At 37.0% G+C, this 27,619-nt stretch overlaps 2 protein-coding genes across 2 annotated transcripts; both read left to right on the top strand.

The window, feature by feature from the left end:
* Positions 1 to 1,954: 1,954 nt before the first annotated feature.
* LOC149006510 (mitochondrial-processing peptidase subunit alpha-like) lies at positions 1,955 to 18,960 on the top strand. Its single transcript, XM_089164784.1, has 13 exons — positions 1,955 to 2,094; positions 3,059 to 3,301; positions 3,396 to 3,692; positions 3,799 to 3,966; positions 5,916 to 6,083; positions 6,196 to 6,276; positions 7,918 to 7,984; positions 11,035 to 11,132; positions 17,588 to 17,660; positions 17,752 to 17,822; positions 17,939 to 17,988; positions 18,265 to 18,377; positions 18,464 to 18,960. Exons 1-13 carry the CDS (start codon positions 2,053 to 2,055, stop codon positions 18,514 to 18,516), a joined length of 1,524 nt encoding a protein of 507 aa, XP_089020910.1. The 5' UTR covers positions 1,955 to 2,052; the 3' UTR covers positions 18,517 to 18,960.
* A 2,894-nt stretch (positions 18,961 to 21,854) lies between these two features.
* Positions 21,855 to 27,597, top strand: LOC149006509 (SPFH/Band 7/PHB domain-containing membrane-associated protein family). Its single transcript, XM_089166927.1, has 9 exons — positions 21,855 to 22,023; positions 24,234 to 24,357; positions 24,457 to 24,524; positions 24,932 to 24,991; positions 25,089 to 25,247; positions 25,587 to 25,733; positions 26,613 to 26,827; positions 26,960 to 27,068; positions 27,158 to 27,597. The coding sequence occupies exons 1-9, from the start codon at positions 21,913 to 21,915 to the stop codon at positions 27,236 to 27,238; spliced, it is 1,074 nt and encodes a 357-aa protein (XP_089023053.1). The 5' UTR covers positions 21,855 to 21,912; the 3' UTR covers positions 27,239 to 27,597.
* The last annotated feature ends 22 nt before the right edge of the window (positions 27,598 to 27,619 follow it).

The raw sequence follows: 27,619 nt of genomic DNA, 5'->3' as shown, positions 1-27,619 counted from the left end.
CTTCAGAGTAGGGTTTCATCAGCTCCGAATTTTGAATTCCTTTTCTCAACTAAACTTGACATGCTTCATGCTGGTGAAGAGGGAGGAAGACGAATGGGGAAGAGAAGCTGGAGCTAGGGCTGCAATTGGGCCGGGCTTTTGCAATCCCAAGCCCGGCCCTATATGTTCTAATATGAGTCTATTCCCTCCCCCACCCTATTTTAGGGCCAAGGATTATTGTCCTTGGCCCTAAGCCCTACAGGGTCAAGCCAAGCCCATTCCCGCCCTAATTGGCCCTAATTGGGTTGGGTAGGGATGGGTTGGCCCTGATTGGCCCTAATTGGCCCTAGCCCTGGCCCTGATCCTGATTGGCCCTAATTGGTCCTGACCCTGATTAGCCTTGATTGGCCCTATCCCTAGCCCCGAATGACCTTGATTAACCCTGTCCCTGTCCCCTAATTGGCCCTGACCCTAATTAACCTTGTCCTTGCCCCTAATTGACCTTATCTTGGCCCTGGCCTTAATTTGTCATATTCTTGGACTTAAAATAACAAATGTAAATTCATAAAATAATAATAATAATAATAATAAAATTAAAAGTGTCATAAGTAAACTAAAAATAAAATTCATAGAAAGATAAGATGATTCAAACTCATACAAAATGATAAAATAGTCAATAAGTTGATAGTGTTGCTTTAAACACAAATAAATTCATATTCCATAATTCTATATTGATCTCTGAAAGTCTCTCATTGCTTTGATGATGGAAATTGAAAACCTCTCCCATTACTTTGATGATGGAAATTGAAAACCCCTCCCATTGATATCCTTATTCAACAAAAAAAATCATATTCAAAATTTTGTTAATAAGTAAATCAACAATAATTTAGTATTGATATTTTCTTCGTAATTAAAGAAAATTATATTTTATTTACAAACATAGCTATCTGTCATTAATAAGTTTTTTTTCTTTCTTTTCTCTGAAATATCACATTGGAGGCAAAAGAAAGATGTCAATATTCATGACCAGAAGTTGGGGTGTAGATTTGTTAGATATTAATTCTCTATATACTAGCTTTTATTATTCATAATATATCATCTCGCCTTAGTCTAAAAAAAAAAAAAAAAATCAATGACTTTTTGGAACTAAAAATGACTTAATTTGAAAAATAAAAATTATCTTAAAAATAATATAAAAAGTGAAATCATAGTCTAATATTATCAAAATGACTGAAGGTCAAAATCGAGACTTATAGTTATATCAATGTTAATGTGAAGATTAGGGTAAAAATCTAATATATGATCAATGTCAAATTCACATTAAGACTATAGCTAAAATTAGGGTCAGAATCGGGCCAAAATCAGGTGGATGCTTACTACATTGGTAATGAAGATATAATTTATTTTTATTAATTTTTTTACAAAACATGATCATGTTTTTTAAATTTAACAGGTGTCCAATATTCATCCATGTGGATTATAATTAATTCATTTCTATATGGGTGGAGGGTCCAAATTCAAATCAGGGCCAAAATCATGGGCCTAGATCAAGGCCAAGATTAGTGTCAAGATCAAGGCCAAAACCAGGGTAAGAATTAGGGCCAAGATCAGGGCTAGAATCAGGGCCAGAATTAAGGACGGGTCGGGATGGGCTGGACGGGCCAAAGAGTAATCCCAGGCCCGAATATTTTGGCCCTAACCCACCCTTAGGGCCAAAATCTTTAGCCCAAGCCCTATTCGGGCTCAAGGCAAGTCAGGCCCGCCATGGCCAAACTTGCACCCTTAGCTGGAGTGAAGGAAAGAGGAAATCGAGGGAGAGAAATTTTGATAGGGAGGAAATTATCAAAATGACCTTCCTAACAGTTAGCTCTAATTGATAGTATTAAGGGTATAAAAAAGATTATGACCTTTGCTGTTACCGCACGTGTCTTAAATGGTTGACTGTAGGCTGTAGCAATAAGACGCAAAAAAGGGCCGAGGATTTCTTTTCAGCAGCTCTTCTGGTTTCGTTACAATCTCGGGCAAGGCATATCAGGGAGCCGAGAATTTTCTAGGGTTTTCTCACTAACGATCATGTACAGAAGCGCAGCCTCACGGCTTAGAGCTCTCAATAAGGTCAGCATCGATTATGAAATCCGAATCCGAACGTATTTGTGTTTCCCTTCGCTTGACAACGACTATTTCCATGATTACGGGGTTGATGTTAATGATTGAAAGATTTAAGCTTTTTGAATTGATTGATTATTTGATGCTAAATTTTCCCAGCCATTATTCAGAGTTTTACTCGTTTTCCTTTGGATGGTTATTGTAAACAAATGTGTAAGACCTGATCCTACTTCGATGTATTCATTTGAATAATGAGATTTATTTGCGTCTGATAGTTTTCTTAATGGAGCTCCTAGATGGGAGTTAGAGTTTGTTTTGGCATCTACAATGAGTTGGAATATCGAAGTGAATAAGAGATCTCCCTAAGGAAACTGTATTTAGCCTAGCCATAGGCTGGAAGGAAAGAAAACAAAATGCCTTTTTTCTTCTCTTATCGTGTTCCCAGCCCTCACTCCACGCCTTCGTATTCTTTCTAATTTTTCTTTAACTAACTTGGAACATGGGTGCATTGTTGAAATGAAAACAGTGAATGTCAAAACAGATGATTGGGCGGTGGTTTGCTGTTTTGGGTTAACTTTTTAGTTTCTTTTTTATTTTTTATTAACAAAATTAGAACTTAAGTTGTTGTAATGAGGAAAAGTGAACGTTAAAACAATGATATGGCCATATGGGTGTGTTTTGCTGTTTTGATTAGCATTTAGATTTTCCAAATTTTTTTAACTTCTAGGTAATTATTTGGCTGGATTTGTTGATTGTATGGAGTTCTTACGAAATCCAAGGTTTTCTTTTTTTCTTTTAATAATAGCCAGGCCCCCCAATGAGATTTGAACTCAGGGTCTCTTAGTTTTGATTTGTTGGTCTTTGCCAATGAAGGGTTAGAGAAAATGAGTCCAATAAATTTAATAAAATAACAATAAATCTCCTAGATCTTTGCCCAATGTTGACCTGGTTTGGCATGGAACTGTGTAAATAGGGCTGTGGAGGCAATAGGGCAGCTGCCAGGTTTGCAAGTTCAAGTGCTGCAATCAAGAAGGCATCCTCTTCTGGTGGTCTCTTCAGTTGGCTCACAGGGGAACGCTCTAGTTCTCTTCCTCCCCTCGACTTCCCTCTTCCAGGTGTCACCCTCCCACCTCCACTGCCTGATTATGTTGAACCCGGCAAGACTAAGATAACCACCCTCGACAACGGTGTCAGGATTGCCTCAGAAACTTCAACGGTCTCTTTCTCTCTCTCTCTCTCTCTCTTTTCTCTCTTCTGTGTGTGTATGCATTTGCATGTTGTGTTTTTAACTTAATTGATTGGTTGAGCAGAACCCAGCTGCCTCAATTGGCCTATATGTTGACTGTGGTTCCATTTATGAGACACCAATCTCATTTGGCGCTACACACCTGCTGGAAAGAATGGCCTTCAAGAGCACCACAAATAGAAGTCACTTGCGTGTTGTTAGGGAAGTTGAAGCAATTGGAGGCAATGTGATGGCCTTGGCCTCACGGGAACAGATGGGATACACTTATGATGCGTTGAAGACACATGTTCCTGAAATGGTAGAACTGCTTATTGACAGTGTGAGGAACCCAGTTTTTCTGGACTGGGAGGTTGATGAACAGGTTTTACTCCATGATTCCCTTCAATTCGGATACTCTTTTCTTTTGCATTAGATGTTTGATAGAATGCTATAACCACTCTTAATAAATTATATTTGTGCTGCTACAGCTGCAGAAGGTAAAAACAGAGATTTCAGAAATTTCAAACAACCCACAGGGCTTACTCTTGGAGGCAATTCATTCTGCTGGCTATGCTGGTGCACTTGCTAATCCTCTTTTGGCGCCTGAGTCTGCACTGAACAGATTGAATAGTGCAATTTTGGAGGAATTTGTTGCTGTAAGATGATAAACTGTATCTTTCTTTCTTTTTTGAGTGCTTTTTCCCTTTCTTTGGAATTGATTTTGTTTGCTAGGGATCCTTCACATGGCAGCTAATCTAGAAACATCTGGGGGCTCCTCATGTTTCCTTTACTCTCATCCCTTGATGATAAATTTTAACGCAAGCAGTATGCTACTTGACAAATAGCTGTACATTGTGGAAATTTTGAATTTTAATGTAAAATAATCTCATGGCTTAAATTATATGTGAGAAATGCCCAGCAAATGGTGGGACAACAATTGAGGTAAACATGGTTCTTTGGTATGTTGTTGAACCCTAGTTTCCATCATCTAATCGTCTGACCAAATCAAATGCTTAAGCTTCTTTTTTTTGGTGTTTGGGGGGGGGGTTGATATGCTCACGGAAAAAATTTCAGTTCATTCCTTATGAAAGTGAATGGTGCCTATGTTATAGAATGGGCATGTCAAATCTGAGATGAGAGACCATCCTGCAAAGAAATCTTGGAGACTCACCTCCAAATATGCAGTTTATGTTGATAGATGCGCTAGTGATGGAGGAGAGAATTGAGAAAAAAGATAATTTCATGGGGAAGATGAAAAATATAGGAGAGAAAATATGGGATTTAGTCTTTACAGACTTAACCTTGCATGCTGGCTGGGTGAGAAAGCCTTCCCTCATCTCCTTGAGATAATTTACGTTTTCAAAATTTGTGTACTTCTTCAGCGTTCATGAATAAAAGATAACCACTTACCTGCCCTCATAATGCTTCTTATTATAACTCCACTGCTAACCGCTCCCAGCTCTACTTAAGAATTAAAATCTTGTTTTGTTTTGATATTTTGGTTTGACTAAAACTACAAAAATGTTGAAATATCACTGAAATTTGGTATTTTTCTTGTTCCAATAGCTTTAGGCCAAATTAAGGCCTGAAATTTTGTGGGAACCTAATTGTATGCACCTTGACTCCAAAGGACTTTTAATGGGATTGATCCTAGAGGGCAGAGTAGTTATGTTAGTAATTAGTGATTACTAACTAGCTTATTACTTTACTAGACACTTGTATTTAGGAGATATTGAATTTTTGGTGCGATGAACTAGCTTATTACTTTACTAGACACTTGTATTTAGGAGATATTGAATTTTTGGTGCGATGAACTAGCTTATTACTTTACTAGACACTTGTATTTTGGAGATATTGAATTTTTGGTGCGATGAACTGATGGTGTTGTTGAACATGTACTTGTGTATCATGCTTCTTTGTAGTATACTTGAATCATTAAATTGCTTATTATTTATGCACTTTAGCACTTCAACAATGTGTATTATTTCAGATCGACTATATATTTGAAATCAAGGGTGCAAATTCAAAACACTACTTTGGGTGACTTCTTTTGGAAACTGATCAATAAATTGTGTTATATGGCCTATATTAAGATTTCCATGTAGTTTCAACCCTTAATTTAGCCTAAAAAGCATTGAAATTTTGAGGAAATTTCAGTATTTTGGCAATTTAGACCAAAGTACCAAAGCAAAACTAGAAGGGTCAGTTGTGTATTGTATGGTGGTAGTCATGGTCATGGTTGTGTTGTGTTGAGTAGCAATTAAAACTACTTTTACTCTATTAAATGGGGATAATCTGAGAGGTAAGATAGGCTTTGGATCAACTTAAACTTCTTGAGTTTAGGTAGGCTTCCTTCAAAGCTGTGACCTCACGCTTGATCTGTTGAGCCATATCCCTATTTTATTTGCCACCTCTATGTTGTGCACATAAGATATGTGTATATGCATAGTTTTTTGTTGTTGGTAGAACTATATGCATAGTTTTTTGTTGTTGGTAGAACTATATGCATAGTTTTTTGTTGTTGGTAGAATCTATATGCATAGTTTGATGGGGGCAATTACGGGGTTTGTTTTGTTCTAACAGCTGCTTGCTTTGAGATTTTCAGGAGAATTATACCGCACCACGCATGGTACTCGTAGCTTCTGGAGTTGAACATGAGGAGCTATTATCTGTTGCAGAGCCGCTGCTGTCTGACCTACCCAAAGTCCCTCGTCCTGAGGAGCCCAAATCTGTCTACGTTGGAGGTGATTACCGTCGTCAAGCTGATTCAGATGTGTGTATTATAACCATTTCATCTTAATTGTCATTCTTCATTTCATTTCCTATTTGGCACTTGAATTAGTTTGAGGTGTTTCTGATATGTTCTCTTTTCTTACTGAGTTCAGAAGACACATGTCGCCCTTGCTTTTGAAGTTCCTGGTGGCTGGCATAAGGAGAAGGAAGCCATGACATTGACTGTACTTCAGGTTTTATTTTTGATCTTTGCTGTCTGTAGTGCTTCTCATTGTGTTTGGATTGGTCATTTATTTTTGGTTCTTGCATGCTTCTTCTTTTCTTTTCTTTTTTTTTTTTTGGGGGGTGGGGGTGGGGGGGGGGGAGGGGGTGTTTGATGTAACCATGATTTTAGGGTTAGGGGATTTCTGATTAATTCCCTAAAATCAAGGTTAGCCCAGAATCCTTCCTTTTGTGAACCAGCATACAAGACTTGGAAAAAGAGATTCTTAACAACTTTGGGTGGGTTGGGTTTTAGGGTTAAAAGTTTGTGATGGTTAGGGTTTTTGGGGTTAAGATTGAGATTAACAAAAGCCGAAAAGGATTGTAGGAATTGAGAAGAAATTGGGATTAGGACTTATGGAGGATCATAGGTACAAGTTAGGATTAGTATGGGTTGGTATGGGATGATTAGGGTTTTAACAAATTTGCATGGGATGGTTGGTTAGAGAATGGATTGTTGGAAATCTTAAAGATTCTTGATTCTTGATCTGCCTTCTCTCTCTCTCTCTTTTCTTTCTTCTTTCTTTCTTTCTTGCTCTGAAATTTCAGAACCTGCCTCAGATCCAAAAAGAGGGAAAAATAAAGAAAAGGGAGGGGAAGGAAGTTGCCATAAGGTGTAGGAGGGGCTGGGGAGGTTGCTTCAGGGGTGGGGGATTTTACTTGGGGGTCTGTGATGGAAGAAGGAAGGGTGGGAGGGGAAGGAAGTTGCCGCATGGTGTAGGAGGGGCTGGGGAGGTTGCTGCAGGGGTGGGGGATTTTTCTTGGGGGTCTGTGATAGAAGGAAGGGTGGGGGAGGTTCTTGATGGAGTCAGAGTGTAGGGAAAGGAGTTAGGGCTGCTGTACTTGTTTGATTGGAAGAAGGTGTTGTGAATGCTAGACTGCTGCTGGAATTAAAGATTTCTTGCTGAATTAAAGAAAAAAAGTCTTTCTAAATCCACTGTGGGCCTCCCAAGAAGACCACGACCTTGTTTGCCTCCAAACAAATATTTTTATTCATCAATTCAGCCTCCCTTTACAATGAGGTAGGGTAGGCTATATATAGCCTTACAATTGGAGGGAAAAGACTTGGACTCAAATAAGGAAACATATGTTGACTCAACTACGGGATCCCTTGTAGACTAGGATCTCCTTTACTACTCAATAGATAACAACCACAAATAAAAAGAAACCATCTTGGAAAATAACAACTAATTATTCAAATGGAATCTAAATTTAAAATAGATTTGAGATGTGACTCCAACACTAACTAGGACTCTCAGTTCTAACTCAATCAAAGAAATAAAATTAGATATGGACTCACAAAAATAAAACTAAATTTACTAGACTAGAATAACCAATTAACCATCAAAAGTAGGCAGTTGACCAAAATACCCCTGGTAGGGTTCGACCAACCTACTAGTTGTGCCAAATGGACTTGGGTTTTGGGCCCAAGATGCTGGTTCGGATGGGGTGTGGGCTTGCTTGCATCCTGGAGGGGGGGGGATGTTGGGTGAGGGCATTATAATCGTCTCTTAGCAGTTTTAGTTTCCATTTTGGCCTCTTTATTTTTCTTTTTGTGTTTTTTCTCGTTATGTTGAGATGGTAGGTAAATAACAAATTTTACTTTCCAACAGATGCTTATGGGAGGAGGTGGCTCTTTCTCTGCTGGGGGACCTGGTAAAGGGATGTACTCGCGGCTATGTGAGTTAACTTATAAACTTCTTTTGCTTTTGGTATTTTGGTAAACTTAACCATAATCATTTTATGGGAAAATGGGATGATGTAAACTGTTTCCAGGGGTTCCATAGGGCCTAGGGTTACTTCCCCAAACCCTACAGTCCAGGTGTATCTTGGTCTGCAAATTTCGTGGAGTCCTAGGTGAGGTTCCCATTGAGTCCAGTTAGTTGTCAAAACCTGAGACCTATTTTTTTAAAATTTTTTATTTGGATCATTATTTTGTGATTTATTAAAGAGTCCTTTTCTTTTTTCTTTTTTGTCTTCTAAATGAGTCCTTATCTAGGTGTCAATCCTAGTTTATGTTGAGATCCCCTAGTCTCAGGCTACTTCTTATTAGGACTCCATGTCTACTCTTAGGTTCCAAATTAGATCTTTCTAGAGTAAGATATGGTAGAGTCCTTGTTTAAGTTAGAGTCATTAGTCAAGTGAGAATCATACTTAGAATTAGAGTCTTAGTTTGAAGTCAAGTTGGTTTCCTAAATTGAGTCCTAATATGTTGCTTTCTATAAATAAAGTCTACATCCTCTGTAATTGCAAGTTGAATTGATTAATAAAATTGAGAATCGAGTTTTGAGGCCAGAGAGGAAGTCATGGGTTTTCTAAGGGAGGGCTGTGGCACTACTAAGTGATTATTTCTGCAGTTCGTCAAACCCAGCATCCTTCTTCAAGCAGCAGCAGTCATTAACCACCATAAACAACCCCAGTTCCTTCCTAACCCTGTCCCGCTTCTTCTCTCCTCCATGTGAGCTCCTCAACCCCTTCTTTCCTGCGGCAGCAGCATACTCCCTCCCCTTCAACCCTAGATCCCCTAACCCTCTCACCCTTCTCTAGACCCTAGTCCTACTTTTAGGTCCTCCATTGGATCTCCTTCCATTAGGTTTTAGAATTTCCTGCAATTCATCTACAACCTTTAGAAACTCTAAACCCCTAATTTTTCTAGAAACCCTGTGACTCCCAAATTCCTCAACCTAACTTCAAGCCCTCTTAGGATTGTCATCTCCCACCCTATTCTACCTCTCCCAATCCCTAGTTGACGAGTCCTAACCCAAGTAGGATATTTCAAACCCAAACCCAAACCCAAACCCATTAGGACTAACCTGAAAATGTAAAATAACAATAACTGTCCCCTCCCTAGCCCAACTGAAACCCAATACCCTATTTTCTAAGCCCTAGCCTGTAAACACTAACCTGAAAATAACAAACAGTAGCAGCCAAACCCTAATTCTCTTCGGCTCAACTTAAAACCACTAAACCTAACCCTAGACCTAAATCCCAGATCTGAAATCTAAATTACAGTAAGGTTTAATCTTCAAAAACTTGAAGTTCTACAGCCTAAGCCTGGCTGAACTCTTCTTGGCCTATACTTGACCCTTACTATACTTAACTCCTTCAAGAATCCTTCAATTAAAGGTACCTACCTAACCCTAAACTGCTGGTTCCCTGAGAGAGGATCCTTGAGTGAGCTGGATTCTAGGGAATATCCCTACAAGCTAAACCCTAGAACTTGGTTCACCTCATGAACATCTCAACAAAGAGTCAAAGAGCTAATCTTCATTTAATCTTGATTTTTCACATTGTTAGAACAAAAAACTAATTAAGGAGCTCCAAAACATCATCCTTCACATTATTTGATGCTTTTCATGGCTATAAATTATCACATGAAAGAAAAATCATCTTTATAACAATATTAATTTGATCGACATTGTTTGGTAATGTACTATTCTTCATCTATGTGTTTCGTGATACCTGTTATACATATTGTTAAAAAAAACAACACATGGGCAACATTCTGAAACCAAGTGAGCTAAAATGTTTGGTGTATGCTTCTAATTTCAAATTGATTTGCTCATGCTTTCATGCTTTCCTACTTTGTGCCATGGTGTGTTATTAATCATCCCTCTTCCTTGCTTTGGTGTAAAGGCTTTAAGTCCATAACTTTGCATTGATAGGCATAATGCCTAGTGTCACTACACCAATAGCACTCAACATTATTGCTGCTGGCATGGTGGGAGATCTCGCGAGATATCTCGCGAGATATCTCGCTTTTTCAAACAAGCAAGACGAGATGTAGATCGAGAGTAGAGAGTTGGGTTATCTCACTCAAGATCTAGCCATATCTCTATATATCTCGCCCTGTATCTCGCCATATCTCACTGGACCTCTCAATTTTTCGCCCATTTTTTTGCAAATCTTGGCTGGATTTTCACTTGCAACTATTCTTAGCACATCTACAACATCGAAGGAAGATCAATCATTCTCTGCTTGTCTTATGAACTTATGATTTAATGACTTATATTACACTTTTAATGGTTGGGACAAGGCTTATTGTTGTTGTTGTTGTTGTTGTTGTTGTTGTATTACACTTTTAATGGTTGTATAATTTTATTATTCTATTATTGAAATTTGAGATTGTGATACTCATATGGATGGAATTTTGATGACATTTAGGTTATTTGATGCATTTGATACACTTGCTTTTCATCTATATGCCTTTAAAGATTTTATATTACATGTTGTATAACCTTACGTTCCCTAATCCTACAAAATTTCAGTTTTACACTATGGGTAGACTTTGAAATCATGTTGCTTTTTGACAAATCCAAGGCCACCATTGTGTTCAAAGGCCTTAAATAGGTTAAATACTAAGTTTCAGCCCAATTGGGACCCTAAAACCCACCGAGATCGGCCGAGTTGACGCAAAAAAGTCGCATATCTCGACTGAGATCTCGTTGAGATGGTCGAGATCTTGGTTTTTCAAGGTTGCGAGATCTCACTCGAGAGCCAGATATTCTACCATGGCTGCCTGTACAACTTCCGAAATAGATCCTTTCCCTTGTGAATGTGTAAGTGTGAACTGGAAAGGGCTGCTTCCTCTAGGTACAGCAGAGAGACCTGGATACCCATTCACCAGCAGATAATTGCTCACTGCGTACATGTTATTTTATTACAATGAAGGACATTTTAATTGTCTGTTGCATACTTTTTATTTTTTTTACTGGTCATAATGTGAACAGATCTCCGTGTCTTGAATGAATATCAACAAGTTCAGTCGTTTTCTGCATTTAACAGCATCTACAATGACACTGGCATCTTTGGAATTCATGCTACGACGGTGAGCCATACTTTCCTCACTTCATCTATTTTGGCTTTTATATATGTTAACTTGTTTGTTGGGTTTATATCTAATAGATCTCTAAGTTGTCCTTTTTATTATTTTTCACTTATATTTGCTCGACTAATGAATTGAAAATTTGAAGTTGTGGACTTGGAGCTAGAGCTTTTAATGCATCCAGAAAGAATTTAGGACTATGATTAGCCACTAATAGACCCAGGAAATAATATCTGAAATTGGAGGATCAGATTTGGATATAATGCCTGGTAGGTTACTATGGTTTGTAATAGGAAAAAATAATGAATGCATATGGATATAATTGGGGATAGGAAGCCAAACAAAATTATCTGTAAAGTCAACAGATAACTTTGCAGTGGTTCATGTGATTTATTGAGAAATTAAAATCGGAGTTGCTAGTTCAATAGCATTATAAGATCAAAGCATGAGAAGTAGAAAATCATAATGAATCTTTGGCTAGATAACAGCCACAAAATCATTCACTCAGAAGCTAGGCTAAGATAAACAGCTGAGCTTAAGTGGGTGTAGAAACAGCTAAAACATATGACATTTACCTGCACCAAGTATGCTGAATAAGCACTTACTAGCAAGTTCTTAGAAAGAGGTGGCATTAGAATTGAAGAATTTACAGCACAGTAAACATTGAGGGAATTCAAGCAATCCTTGAAGTTAAGAAATCAATAACCTGGAAGATGAACAACAGATGGGTAGATGCTACAAAGAACAAATTGTTAAATTACTAAAGGATAACCTGTTTTGATGATTTTACCAACCCTTACTGATCAAGCCCACAAAGGTGGTTTGCAACCCAGACATGGTTGGGAACACGGTTTTATTTATAAGATTACTGCCACCGCTCTCTAGGAAGACAAAGTGAGATGATGGTAACTCCCTGGGAAGACAACTTGTTGAGGCGGGAGATGTGAGGTTGGAGAGTTGGGTGTAGAAGAATATATGTGTTCAGAGTTTGTTTCTAGAACCACAAAGATACTATTTTTTGGTTTGGTGTTCAATATAAGGTTCAGTTCGTGAAGATAGAAAAACAAGTTGGACATATCAAATGCGTTATTCTTTTATTATTGTTCGAGCATTGCAAAAAGAAAAAAAAAACTTCTTGGAGTGTTACCATGCAGTCAAAGACACTGAAGGAGGAGAGGAACAGCTCAGAAATTAGGAAAATAAGAGAATTGGTAGAATAAGGAAGAAGGAAGTTCTTACCCTTAAATGGAGAGTGTGGGAGCTCTTGCCTATAAATCATAAGTGGTTATTTTCGTTAACTGGGTGGGGTGCTGACATTTGTAGCAAAGAATTAAGGAAAACAGCATACTGCCATGAATAGGAATCCTCAATCTGGTATAATGTAACTGATGCCTAACTTGGACAGCTAAGCCTAGTTTGTATCTGATGGCATTGCACCAGACATTATTTCCATATGGATGTGCCTATGTGTGAGTCTAGATGCACCCAAGGAGCAGTGGGCTGTCTAATGGATTGAAATTGACCTTTGAGAACCTTTCAGTTTTTTTTCCCCCTCTTTCATGTAATGAGTTTAGTTTATGATGGGTGTTGAATCCACCAAAGTTAATCTCTTCTCTCAACTGAATCTGTAATAGAATGAGTAGGGTTGAATCCACATAGATTGGTGAAGATTTATTTCTTGATAAAAATTGGGGGTTTTTGAATCGAGAAACTAAAGAATAAATAAAATAAACAATGGATGAAATAATTATCAAGTAAACCAGAATAACAAAACTTTCAGTAAAAAATTAATTTCGTTATTGATTTCCTCAATTGATTGTTGGCTTAAAGACAAAAACTTTAATTTTGGGTAAATTGGTTATAGTTATTGAGGATCAGTCCTCTATTAGCCAATCTTTCCCTACTTTCTCGATAACCTTCGAATTCGTCCTTTGAGTTATTTCCCTAATTAATAAACATAACCTTCGGAATCCTTTAAGTTATGCTATTAATTACATCAAATATTAAAGACTCAATCCCTAGCTAATAAACCTGGAAAAACCTTGTTTATTTAAACTAGGACATACATTCACATAACAAACTTTCTAAGGTATTGATTACCCATTCGATGATGCTATTTGTCACTTATATTAGAATAATTAATAAATGACTATTCGATTTGATTAACTATTGAACTAATCATCAAACAATAGGCCTCTTGTCTAAGTATTAATCCAATAACATAATGAACATGGAAAATGTATAAATACCCATGAATTAAAGAAGAAAACTAGTTACCTGAAGTCTCACAATTGTCGAAAATCAAACGTCTATTAATCTTGATTCAAAGATAGAATTAGCTAGACATGGGAAAGAAGATCAAAGAAATGAAAAAAAGAAAACATCGTCCCCTTTCTTCCGTAGAACTATGACCTCCTCTTGTTGTGGTGTGTGATGTCTAATCTCTGGCAATGCCTTCCTTCTTATAGAGGTTTCCTGCCAATTCTGCATCCTTTCCAATTTTGTCATTTCCATTGTTCTCTTTAGCAATGCAATTCTTCCCAATTCAATTGTTTATGTTCTCCTTCTTGCCTATCCAATGGTTTTCATTACTCCTCCTTACCTATTTTGTTATCTACATTCTCCTCCTTGCCAATGCAATGGTTTCCAATTTAGTTACTTCCAATTCAACTTCTTCTTTAGATGTCCGATCTCAAGTGGGAATGAAATCTTTGATTGTTGAATTGAGACATTTTATGAAAATCCTCCAGATTTGGACATACTCAAATTCTCCAGCTTTGGGCCTAGTTCTTTGATTTGATTCAGTATTCATTTGATTTAAAAATGTGGCGCTGCGGTTTTAAACCACTCTTTTTTTGGACTTGATATCCAAACACTTTAATATGTCCATATAATAAAAATCCAAATAAACAACCAATTAGTCTCATTAAAATACAAAGGAATTGATATAATATGAATGCAATTAAGCAACCTATCAGTTTATTAGCCCTTAAAGTGGGGATAAAGTCAGTATAAGGGATTAGGGTTTAGATATTTTGAGTTGGATTATAGTACTTAATAGGTAGATAGGATTCTACTTCAACATTATTTAATTTAGTAAGTGCATAGTGGGATAAGGAGTCTTTTATGAGTCAATTTAGAAGTTTTAAAAGGTGTTTGTATATCATTATCTATATTTCATCCATCATCTAATTAAGGATAATGTCAATGAAAAAAGGTCGCTTACAGGATTTGGTATCCCAGACTTCATTTTTTGCTCCTCTCTTTATGTTGTCTCTTCTTCTTCCCAAGCAGATCAATCTCATCTCTTTTGCCATTTCATTCCATTGATCACATTTAAGCCTGAACTTTTTTTAAGATATAAAAAAGGAGTATATTATGTTTATCTTTGCTTATACTAAGATGCATAATGAGGTGATGAAAATTTATGATAGAGATTCCACAAAGTGATTAGTTTAGGTATTTGGTCTCTTATCATAAATCTGGAAATACCTTGGGAGCAGGGATAAAGCTGTATATGTTGACCCTCTCAAGACCTTGTGGTAGGGAGCCACTGCACTAGGTATGCCGGTGGGATGAAATGGGAAATGGTTTAGTTTGCGTGTGTGGTGTGTTCGGTGTATCCCTTTAAAACTTAATGAGAAAATTTTAGGATCTTCATACAACTGGACATATGTATGGTGCTGAATGTTGGGCAGCTAAGAAGCATCATATAGATTGACTATGACTATGTAGGAGAGGAGGATGTTGAGATAGATGAGTTGCAAAACTAGGAAGAATATGGTAAGGAATGATCATATTTGAACTGATTTGAGAGTAGCTCAGTTAGTGATAAACTACAGGAAGATCATTTGAGGTAGTATGGTCATGTTCAGCCAGAGGCCCTTGGATTCCCTCATATGGATGGGTGATTTGATTCGACTTAAGAGGAATTAAAAGAGCCACAAGGTGACCTAAAATGACCTTCATAAATTGAGGATGAAACATATGCATAGTTTAGTCTTGCTGGAACATTTTCTGCTTGATGGTTCATGGTTCAATGAGTGTCAACTAGCATCCTCTTTATGTTTCCTGTGTGTGCAAATTTGAATCTTAATACTAATCATTGAATATCGCCTGCTTCCATGTTTTCAAAAAGTCGAAAATGATTTAAATATCTACAAGTGGATGTTTATAAATGTCTATTGGTTCAGCAGTCACTCCTGTTGTTTGTTAGACCCGTGAAATGGTTGGCACTTGATATGGTTCTCATGATGGCTCCTAGGTAAGAAGGCAATTCTTGATGTTGGGTTGCTTAGAGAGCAAGAGCAAGAGAGAAGCAAGAATTCATTAGAATAAGAACATCTGACATCATTAATGAGAGCAAGGGAGCAACGTCTACATCTGGTATTCTTTGCTCGTCATTTAAGGGAATTATCTACATTGTGTGTGTTTATCCTATTTTCTAGCATCTAAATCACCACTTGCCAAATCCAATACAAGAAGGATTCACTAGTGTAGGTAGTTGATTCATAAGTTAATAATCTATCATTGGTTTCCAATAGTTGTCCCAAAAGAAGGGAAAATGATTGAAAGAAAAGGGTTCCAGGCATAGAAAAAAATTCGAGGGAAACTCAAGTTTCGACTAGGTGAAAATGGGAAACCTAGGTGGGAAACGGGAAATTTCAAAGAAACTTAGGATTTTTTTGTGCAAGTTTCGACATGAAGTTTTGACAGGTTTTAGAGAGTATTTTAGGGTAGGACTTTGCATTTAAGCTAATTAGAGTATAAAGAACACATTGGCTGTATTTTGCTAAAAAAAATCAATGTAGATATGTCATTTAATGTACATAACATCAATATAGAGTTGTTTGAGTAGTACACTATAAACTTATCTTCTTAAGTACATAACATTCAATATATAATTTCTAACTTCAATACATCAAATACAAAGTAACTAACAATAAAAGGAAAGTACAACTAAGTGCCAAGAGGAGTGCCTTGGCGGATCCATCCTATGAGCAGAGTAGTACTATGCCTCTAACATCCTCTCCTCCAACCAACGAGGATAGACATCCTATGACATTTTATGCCTATGGTTGTCAAGGTAATCGACAACTGTAATTTTATAAGTCTGGTCATCAACATGCCTAAGATAATCAGTCTGGTCATCAACATGCCTAAGATAATCAGTTTGAGGGACTATGCAATTTGGATGGGGAAGTCTTGATGGAGGGGGTATCTGGGGAAACATGAAAGAAACAAAAAAATTGAAAATATGGGAATGCTATGAAACTTGTAGGAAAAAATCCCAGGTTTCCGTGAAATTTGGGATTTTTTTTCTTCTTATGAACCAGCTGGTCTAGCTGGGTTGAACCAGGTTTCAAGGTTTCGACAAGTTTTGACCAAATTTTGACGGTTTTGACCGAAACTTGAGATTTTGTTTCGGTCCCCTAGTTTTTCGTTTCGAGGTTCTCAAAATGGGAAATTTCGCAAGTTTTGAGGGAATTTTGTTCCATGGACTTCTAGGTACATGTAACTTGATATTATTCTGTTCTGTTCTTTGCAAGGGCTGTACTTGGGGTTTTTTTAGATTATATATCTTAAGCTAGATATTTAGTTAACATTTTTTTGTGTGGTATTGAGATGACCTTTTTAATCTCCTCTATGTGGTTGAGAACCTGAATGAATATTTGTCCTATGATATTGTTTCTCTCTTTTTTCTTTTTCTTTTTTCTTTTTTTCTTTTTTCTTTTTAATTTAATTTCATTAATGGAGGACGTTCTTTTAAGTGAAACATTTTTTTGTTGCATCTTTGGTTAAACCCTTCGATCAAAGACCGCGAAGCAGCTATTGTAAATCTAACAGAAAAGAAGTCATATTGACAGAAACAATCTACAAAGCTAGCCAATTGTGGCTCAAAATTCTCTTTTTAATATTCACTTGGATGACACTAATGAACCTTATAGATATGACTTGCACAGTAATAAAAGTAATCCTTTGCCTTTGTCCATCCAAAGAAAAATGCAAATTGAGTCCATAAATGAATATACCAATGGAGATCACTCATGAAGAAAATGGTATCAATCTGGTATTTTCTTGATGTTGCATTTTGTCGAGGGCAATTCCATTACTTATGCTTCTTGTTTCCATGACTTAAATAAGTAGGCTGGCCATTGCAAGTCACAGGAGGATTACTAACCATCATTGCTCCTTCCAAATGCAAGTTTTTGTAATGAAGGATTATTGTCTATTTGGAATTACTTTTAACTTTATACTTTGTACTCTGTTGAAGTTGCCAGGGATATAAAGTCCAGCTATAATATGAATCTTCTCCTTGTTCCCCCTGCCTAAGGCGCTGTGATAATCTGAATTAATTTGCTAAACTTGTGCTGGTCTAGTGAAATTTCTTCCCTCAATGGGTGGACACTATTATTGCCTCGTTATTGTAGATGATAATTTCATCTTTCTGGCATTAGGGCTCTGAGTTTGTCTCGCAAGCTGTTGATTTAGCAGCAAGAGAACTACTTGCAGTTGCAACACCAGGACAAGGTTTGTTGAACTTCTTTGTGAAATGGTTCTATTTCTTTGGGTAAATGTCTGTGCCCTTCATGAGTGACACTATATTGTTTTTGTTTTATAGTTGACCAAGTGCAGCTGGATCGTGCAAAGGCAACAACCAAGTCTGCTGTTTTGATGAACCTAGAATCCAGGGTATGTAGTTGGTTTACCTTGCTGACACAGATAATTAAGTTTAGTGTGATTTTGTTATGGTAGTGTGTTTTCATCCAAAAGCATGTCTTATTCACTAGCTGATGGGTGTTATGCAGGGTGTAGTCTCAGAAGATATGGGACGGCAGATTTTGACGTATGGGGAGAGGTAACTCATGAACAATCACAATCTTGTTCTTACATAATATTCTTGTGCATTCTGCACATTCATTTTCGGAGCATTCAAGCACTTTTAATTTCTCAACAAAGTTTAATGGGATTTGTCATTGGTAAAACTTACATCATATGTAGCTAATTGAAATGTAGAGGTAATACTGGAATGAAGAGAGGGCACCATATCATTGATGCACGAGAAACGTTTTTCATTTTATAGTCCTAAAATGTGCAAATCTTAATGATATTTTAATTTTAATTTCATTTGCAGGAAACCTGTGGACCATTTTTTGAAAGCTGTGGACGAAGTTACTTTGAAGGATATTACCTCCATTGCCCAGAAGATTGTTTCCTCACCACTCACAATGGCATCCTGGGGAGATGGTAATTCTTTTGCATTCATATAGTGGACAATTTTTTTCTTGATTGAGTTGGTGACTGATTGTGATGTAATCTATCCTTGTTGACAGTTATCAATGTACCTAGCTACGATTCTGTTAACAGCAAGTTCCATGCAAACTAAGATTTGTCAAGACCGAATTAGGCTTCTTTCCACCTTGGCATCATCCTTCTGCGGCTTTGGAGTGTCTTTTTTACATTTTAGATGCACTCTTCTTCCCTGGGCAGAATAAAAAGTTCAGATTGCACGACCGAGAAGACAGGAAGTCTGAATTGAGTTCCAACTTAGGATCAATAAAATTGACGATCCTATGAAGCAGATCTTTGATACATAAACTTTGTATGATTTGCCGAAGTTGTTCTGTGGTTGGGATCATCGTGGATCAGACGAGTGAGGTTCCTTTTCATGTTCATTTATTGCCTGGGGAAATTTTTGCACATTTTGTTTCCTAGTCTCATTTTAGAGTGATATACTTTTTATGTACCTCTATTCTAGTTTAATAGTTCATTTCTGCGATCTATTTTCTCCAGAAAGTATATTGGCAACACTGCAAGAATGTAGTGAACCCCCCTCCTTCCCTTTGACCAGAGGAAGATTGTGGCACTTAAGTGACAAGACACCTCAGATGTTGACGTTTAAAAAAAAAAGGAACAAGAGAGGCATGGTCTCCTAACTTAGGGAGGGCTTCAACAATGTGACTCTTGCATGAATTTGAAGGAGAGGATTTGACAATTAACTAAAATACCTTTGCTATCATTCTCCTGACAATATTAGTGTAGAAAGCTTGGGTGTTCTACCATTTGCTGGGGATTATCTTTGGTGTGTAATAAGAAAGGGGGATTTCTAGATTTCCAGAGCTCTCAGCTAATGAAGCCACCGTAGAATCAACCTTGCCTGATTTTGGAATACCTGCTTCAGCAGATTGTGAGAATATGTAAAGAAACACCATAAATGTCAGGTCTTTGCTAAGTGAGACCTCCTTCAGAATTTTACACCCTCGGTTTGCCACGGCCATTCGCAACTTCGGGTATCAACATTGTAGAAAAAGTCAGCCCCCCAAAGCTTCTAATGGATATGAGTTCGTTTTAGTGGCCATCGACTACCTCATCAAATGGGTTGAGGCATAGTTATATGCCAATCTCACAGCAGATAAGGTGGCAAAGTTTTTAAAAAGGAATATGATGTGCCACCATGGCGTGCCTCAATAACAAATCTCGGATTAAGGTAGCTTGTTTGCCAGGGGCAAGTGAAAACTTTATGCAACAAATGGTGATCCAGAGACACGCTAGTGAGTGATGCTTGACCCACGGCATTAGATACTGTTCTGGTTTCTCTGTACATCAACAATCATCAGCATGAAATAGCATGGAGTGACTTTAAAAAAATATGAAGAAGAAGCTCATACTTGTAGCCTTTGGGCCTTGTAGCACGGTATCACAAGACACAACAAATGGATCCACCGAGGTATAGTACTTGGTATTGACATGATACATATGGTGCCAACACAGGTATATACTTAATTGTATTTGAATACTAATATTTTATAATGATGTTTATTGTCCTTGTGCATATTTATTTTAGTTTAATTGTTTAAAATAATGTTATAAAATTTCAATTTTACCCGTATAAAATCAAGAATGTGCTAATCGAGAACACCAATTTGGGTGAGATTTTAAGCAAAACCAGCAATTCTAGTGTGTTTATTGGCATCAAATTAGGGCAGACACCAAATTTGGGTTCAAAATGACCAAAAATAGCCTTTGAGATGAGGGGGTCAAAATCTGGCCGAAACCAAGGCAAAAATTAACCGAAATTTCACACCTTGGTTGTCAGCTATCTGGTATCGTGGGATAAAAGTACCCCTTAGAGGGAAGACAAAATGTAGCAAAAAAAGGTTTGAAAACTTCAGCCTATATTTTAGCCAAAACCTGATACGTAACATTACAAAAACTAATAGGCTTATTTATAAATAAGCTCAAATTACAAGGCCTACGGGGTGGGAAGTTTAACAAGATTTTATCCCTATCCTTAATTGTAAACTCAATCTGGTAGGAGGTTTTATCCCGGAAAAGAGAAGCAATTAGTGGCTAAATAAATTTGGCTCGAATACACTATTATTTGACTCCGATAAGATAATTTGCTATCAGGCTAAAATTTATAGAAGGTTTCCAAATTTGGAACTTTATTGGCTATCTTTAATAATTTGATCCAATTATTGATTGTTGATTGTCATTTCTTTTATTTCTAATTTTCAACTTTTGATTTTTCATTATCAATTAACGACTTTCGAATCCGATGATCAGCCTTTTTTAGAGAAAAAATGTTTAATATTTTGCTCTAACCAGATAAATTGTTTTAAGGATATTATCCGATCCAATAAGCAATTAACCGAATTTGAGTCCAATTGTTTATTCAAATTTCAAACATGAAGGGACCAAAGTATCACCTCAGGTTATTTAATACATTGTGTTAATATATGAATTTAAAAAGAGATAATTGGTCATTGTGTTAATATATGCATTTATAGTCAACAAGCATTTTGAACAAATTAGAGGAAAAACTAGATTAATTATAAATTATAAAAGATTAAATGACAATACATATAAAGATGTTTATAAAATCCCAAATAGGGATTATTTTCTTAGTTACATACAAGATTGTGAAATATTTAATAAATTTGACTATAAATTTGGATTCCATCAAATTAAAATACATCCAGAATCTATTGAATGGACTGCATTCACTACAACGGAAGGATATTATGAATGGTTATTAATGCTCTTTGGACTTAAAAATGCTCATTTTGTCCTCAAAAAGCGTATGGATGAAATATTTCTTAAACATAAAAATTTTGCTATAGTTGCGATAATCTCTGGCAATCCATCAACATAAGCATTGGAAATAAAAAATTTCAGCCTTCCGTGGCCAATGCTATGAATGCAGTAGCCCTGCTCTTTGATCAAGCCAGGGCAAAAAGGAAAAATCCAAATTCTACGTGGTCTTAAACGGCAACACAAAAGACATATTCTTGACTAGGAATACGTTGTCCAAGCAATACAGGACCACCCTACTCCAAAATTGAAAGGATACGACACCCTTGAAGAGGCCACCATGCAAGCTAAGATATCCAAATAAAAGAGAAAAAAAAATATAATAACATAATGTATTAAATAAACTGAAGAGCATTTTGGTCTCTCCAAATTTGAAGTTTGAATATACTTAACGACAATTAGTCTAATTAGAACTCACACATGATATATTACACTAAAACAACTTAACATTAGTTTGTGATCCCCTAAAGGGACCCACGAAGTAAAAAACTATTCATTTCTTCTTTAGTCGTAAAATGAATAATAAATTCTTTTCTTCAATGTGTCAAATGGAGGAGGGCCCGCACCGCCGAGTATCCTCTTAATTTCGGTTATTCCTTTACGTCCCTAGAAGTAATCTCCTGCCCCGACTACGGATCTTCACTATCATTCGATTGAGTAGTAGGGTGTCTCTTCACTGCTTGCAGACATGGATCCACAGCAGCCGCGAGCAGGAGCTCCTCGGTCTCCTGCTGGAGGACCAAGTAACCCCTCTGCCAATCTTTCTGTAATCATCGCCTTCCTCTCCTTTGTTGTCATGGTAATGCTCATACATTCACATTTTTCTTTAATGATTCGTTTTTACATGTTCGAATATTTCCTTGGTCGTCAGTCTTGAATTCGCAATCGGTCGATCTTTTTGTTTCTTGTCTTTTAATTCTCGAGTTGGATGCTTTCTCATTGAATGCAATTGTTGGCTTATGAATTGTTGTGTAGTTGATTCTTTTTCCGCTTGTACAGGTTGGTTTCATTCTTTATTCAGAGTAGTTTAGGTCTTGCTTTTAGTTCTAATGTTTAGAAGGTACCGTTTATTAACAATCAGCTGTTGGAACATTTTTTTGCCTCAGAAATGCTACTGGCCCATTGCTTCCGCTGGTTCAGTCACCATCTCCGCACCCACCCCGACCCAAAAGGGAAAAAAAAATCCCCTGAATTAAGATGATTGTGTTTGGGAAAAGGTTCAGATATACCTTGGGCTTCTCGAATCTCCCCATTTGTTCTTGTAGGCAAATATTATATTACCCAAATGAAGTATGTATAGGACGATATTAACTGTCTTTGGAAATTAAAATGATTGTGTTTAGATGGTAAGTAATGCTGGCACTACACTTTTAGCTCGGCCATATGCACTCAGCCATCCAACTGACAAGATAGAAATGTAGACTTGTATGGTTAGTTGAACTTGACAGTGGTGGCCTTGGGATCAAGATTTTGGGAAATGGTACGTCGATGCTGGTGTCAAAAGATCAGCACCCTTATGGCTGGTGTTCTTGCTTATCCAAGTTCATTGTACATTTCACCGACGTGTTTATCGAGTATGCTTGCCTCACATCTATGTAGTATTTTGTATGACGACTCCATCCTCTAGGCTGAGCTTGATGTAGAAAGGCAACCTTGGACTGACCCAAAGATGAACTAGGTTCGGTTGGAGTCATGGTTCTAGTAGGATTTGAGGAAATATATCTTGGGGAAATATTGTCTGTTTTATTTTAGAAACTAGATTCTTAACTTGGATTGGTCACTTGGGGAGTTAGTCTTAAATTAGAAGTCTAGCAATTTTCCATATATATACATAGATTTAATCCCCATTCATACACACAGATTGAATAGAATGGATTGGGTTATTATGTTTGTGAGAGCTTGTGTGGCTGTTGTCTGAGTGTGGGCACTCCTCCCTTCTTGATTCCGTCTTCCTCCTCTTCCAATTCTTCTGATTTCCCTTTCGTGAAAGTCCACCATAGCAGACCATTCCCAGGCCTGCAGTAATTGGTATAAGCCAGAGATCAACACCCTTCCCAATCTTCTTGTTCCTCTATACCCCTCCTCTACTAATTCTGCCCTATTATACAGCAGCTTAGATGAAGAAGAAGAGCAGCTGGGGGAAGGAGAAATACCTGAATTTATACTCCCCCCCCCCCCAACCATCGATTTGCACCACCGCAGTCCATAAACCATTGCCTTCTTGCAGTTCCACCTTCAGCTTTCTTGAGTCTGCATTTCCAAAATCTAATGGTAAACCCCACTGTATCCTTCTTTAATCCAATATCCGTTAATTAGTTTCTTTTCTTTTATACCCCTTAACCCACAACTCTCTTTGTTCATTCCATTTATTTAGTTTTCTTTCTTTTCCCAAACTGCCCCTCCTCCTTGTTTGTCCCTACTTCGATTTTTTTTCTTGTTACAATTTGCCCCTTCCGAGACATGCCATTATGTCCAATCCTTTTTTATTTTAGTTCCAATTTATAATTCTGCCACTCACCATTAAAGATCCCTTTATTTTTAATTCTGCCATCCCTTATTGAGTCCCAATTATTTACAAATGGAATATGAAATGGTCCACACGTATATTTGGGTCCTTCAAATCTTCCAAGACTACAGTTCCTTGGATTATTTGTATCTATAGAAGTACAGAATCTAATGCCATACAGTATAAAGAAAATAATTCATACTCATGTTACTGGAATTTTCTGGCAATACTTTCTGGGTAAGGAGGCTCTTAAGTTGTTAATTATGAAATTACCATTTTTGTGAATAACTTTATTAGCTGTAGTGTCATGTGGTGCTGATAGTTGTATTTTTTAACTGACAAAGGCAACATTTTAATGAAATCTATAATTTAAGAACCAACATTGGATTCTTTGTGCTCTAGCAAAATTTCTCAGACTATGTATAGGTAGATATGTTTTTTCCCCTTCTCTCAAAATTTCAACCGAATCCAGTAACATATCAATGATATGATAATAATTGCAGATCTTGGTCTCGTCATCGTTTACAGTTATGAGCGATAACTTTTCAATCCTACATCAAGTCCCAGAAGGCCATGTTGGTGTGTATTGGAGGGGGGGTGCCCTTCTAAAAACAATTACCGATCCAGGTCTGTCCATGCTTTATATAGATCCAACTCTATGCTATTTTGTTTTGAATATAGGGACTAAGGCCTGTGAACTCTGCTTGATGTCATTTTGGTTTCTAGGTTTTCATTTGAAGCTGCCATTGGTTACTCAGTTTGAGCCCATTCAAGTGACCATTCAGACAGATCAGGTGCATATTGTTATTTTTTTCCGGATGTGGCGGACACTAAGATTTGTATTATGACATTGATCATATTTCTCCTGGAGGCTGATAGTCATCTTTTTCAAAAGGAAAGATTTATGCAGTTGAAATGACAAGAATGGTCCCTTCAGTCATATTGGATGTATGATTCTACAAGGCTTACCCTTTTGCCAAATCAGTTTCCATTGGGAATACAAATATCTGAAATGATATATGGTTCTGGAAGCACGAGAAGACCTATCTCCCTTGTATCTGTGCTGGTGTCTTTTTTTGGGGGAATCCTAGTGAAGATTTCCTGTGATTTCATTCTTGATTGTGTTGATTTTTTTATCTTTATTTTTATTTTTTTAGGTTGTTAATCATCATATATGTCTTCTTTCCTTCCCAATAAACAGGTTAAGGACATCCCTTGTGGAACAAAAGGTGGTGTGATGATCTCCTTTGATAAAATTGAGGTAAGTCTTGAAGCTTTTTCTCAATCTTCATTGCCTATAGTCCTGGTCTTTCCTCCAAGCCTTTATATGTATTTAAATTGGTTGTAATGCTTCTTAGGTTGTCAATCGCCTTCGTAAGGATTATGTGTATGAGACACTACTCAATTACGGCGTACAATATGATCATACATGGATATATGATAAAATTCATCATGAAATCAATCAGTTCTGCAGTGTTCATGCTCTTCAACAAGTTTATATCGACATGTTTGATCAGGCAAGCAACTGAACCAACCATTCTGTTTTAGTCAACCATGTTAGTTTGTAAAAGGTGGCATAGATTCAAGAAGGTTCTCATCAGTGTCCTATATTGATGATCTGCATCCTACCATTTAAAGAAATTACTTAGTGGTTGCTTTTGTCAGCAGTGATGACTGATCTTGTCTGATGGCAAATTACCAGACTAAAGTTTTCTTTAGTGTTTTCTTGTTTTTCGTGTAAATCTTTTTTGGTGAATTTTTGTAAATTTTATTTTCCAAGGTTTTTCTAGGTTGAACATTTTTACTTTTTCATATGCAACATTTGTTAAAAATGACAAATTTATCAAATGTTTCAGATTGATGAAAAGATGAAAGAAAACCTTCAGGGGGATTGTACACGCTATGCCCCAGGTATCGAAATTATAGCTGTGCGTGTCACAAAACCCAGAATTCCAGATACCATAAGACGCAATTTTGAGCTGATGGAAGAGGAACGCACTAAGGTATTTGGTTTATGCCATCTTACTGTTAAATGGACTAGTTTGGGTTCATGGGGGAACTTGTTTCTGACAACACATGGGGAAAGAATTGAGTAAAGTCTGAGATTTTCAGCCCAGAACTTACCAACTTAATAGCTCCATCCCATCAATAATTCTGTCAGTAGCATTGATTCATTGCTTTTCTTTTAATTTGATAATTAAATACTATATCTGACAAATAGAATAGGTAAGAAAATCGGAGGGGTTAGTTAATATTTCATAGTCAGCAAGTCCATTAATGGGATTTGCTTCCATTGACCTTGCATATAAGAAACATCTGGGATTGGGCTGTTTGTTTGTGCTCATAAGTTCATGTGAGAGTCACCTTCCATAACACTGATGATGAGAAGTTAGTAAATCCACAACTAGACAAGCTTTAGCTTTACCAGTCTTTATAAACTGCAGAATCTGCAATTCTCTTTCTATATAGACTTCTGATGCTACTTGCTAGCCAAAAATTATCTTATCTTTACTGTTAGTGATTACAGTAAGTGTATGAGATAGAGTTTGTGTATACAGCAATGTGAGACCTGGATGGCTCAGATTGGGTGGAGAATCACCGTTGTTGCCATAACTGTTTCACTGTAGTCATAGTAAGTTCTTTATGGTTGCATCTACAACTGCCAAGATGGAGCCAACTGAAACCTTTTCTCAACCCACAGGATTTAGATTATAATCTATGTGTGCCCATGGTTGGTCGAATTTTTTTCAGATGAAAATTTCTTTCTAATAATTTTCAATGCCAGACTGGTGAGACTTTGATTTTATATACTTGTAGATTTTATTTTAATTGATAACATTTAAAATGAAGAGTCTCTGGCTGAGTAGTGTTACCTTGTGTAGGTCATGATTGCCATAGAAAAACAACGGGTTTCTGAGAAAGAGGCTGAGACAGAAAAGAAAATGGCTATAACAGAGGCAGAGAAGAATTCCCAGGTTAGCAGGATTCTAATGCAGCAGAAGTTGATGGAGAAGGACAGTGCCAGAATGCAGCAGGAAATAGAGAACCAAATGTACATAGCCCGGCAGAAGAGCCTGGCAGATGCTGACTTCTACAGGTAAAAGTTTCCTGGCTGCCCTAAAAATGAAGGGAAGAGGAACTCCCAAACTTCCTTTTCCATCCTCTTTTCACAAGATGTATGTGACTGTATTACAAACACTAAATACCATTAGTGGCTTCCTTTTTCCAGAGAGATTAAAGAGGCAGAAGCAAACAAGTTGAAGCTTACACCAGAGTATCTTGAGCTGAAATTTATTGAATCTATAGCAAATAATTCCAAGATCTTCTTTGGAGAAAAGGTTTGATATCATACTCTATCTGTGGCAGTTCTCTTCCAACTTAACTATCTCAGGTTATTGAATATATTCATGGTAATGTTGTTGCATAGGTACCAAGCATGATATTCGATCAGAGGTTGCTCGGAAATTTTCTGAAGGACTTTCCAAGGAAAGTTAGCTCAGATTCGTAGGTTTTGATCAATTTTTCTTGATGGTGAGGTATGATCCTTCATAGATAAATGCTCCATACAAGATAGAAAAGTAGACAAAAAGGATGTTTTGTTTATTTGGTGACACATTTAATGCTCTCAACTTGAGCTAATGCAAGGAATTGTAAATTCTGACTATTTCTCGTCAATATAGAAGAAAGGAAAATTTTTTTGTTACCTCTTCACGGTTACTTCGATGAGCCCTATATTAGAGAAGTAAGTCCTACAATGAATGTGATCCTGTGTTGTTCCTGTCAATATTCAGTCCTCTTTTTTCTTTTTTAAATCCAAAATGAATTATCTCTACAACACCAAATTTCATTCAGAGGAAGTTACAGGATTTCTAGTATTTTTCATGACAAT

This window comes from Hakea prostrata, chromosome 8 (assembly GCF_041222555.1).
Source record: "Hakea prostrata isolate BN-2017 chromosome 8, UWA_Hpros_2, whole genome shotgun sequence".
Taxonomy (NCBI): domain Eukaryota; kingdom Viridiplantae; phylum Streptophyta; class Magnoliopsida; order Proteales; family Proteaceae; genus Hakea; species Hakea prostrata.
Note: the sequence above shows the minus strand (reverse complement) of the source record. Positions and strands in the feature narration are given on the sequence as shown.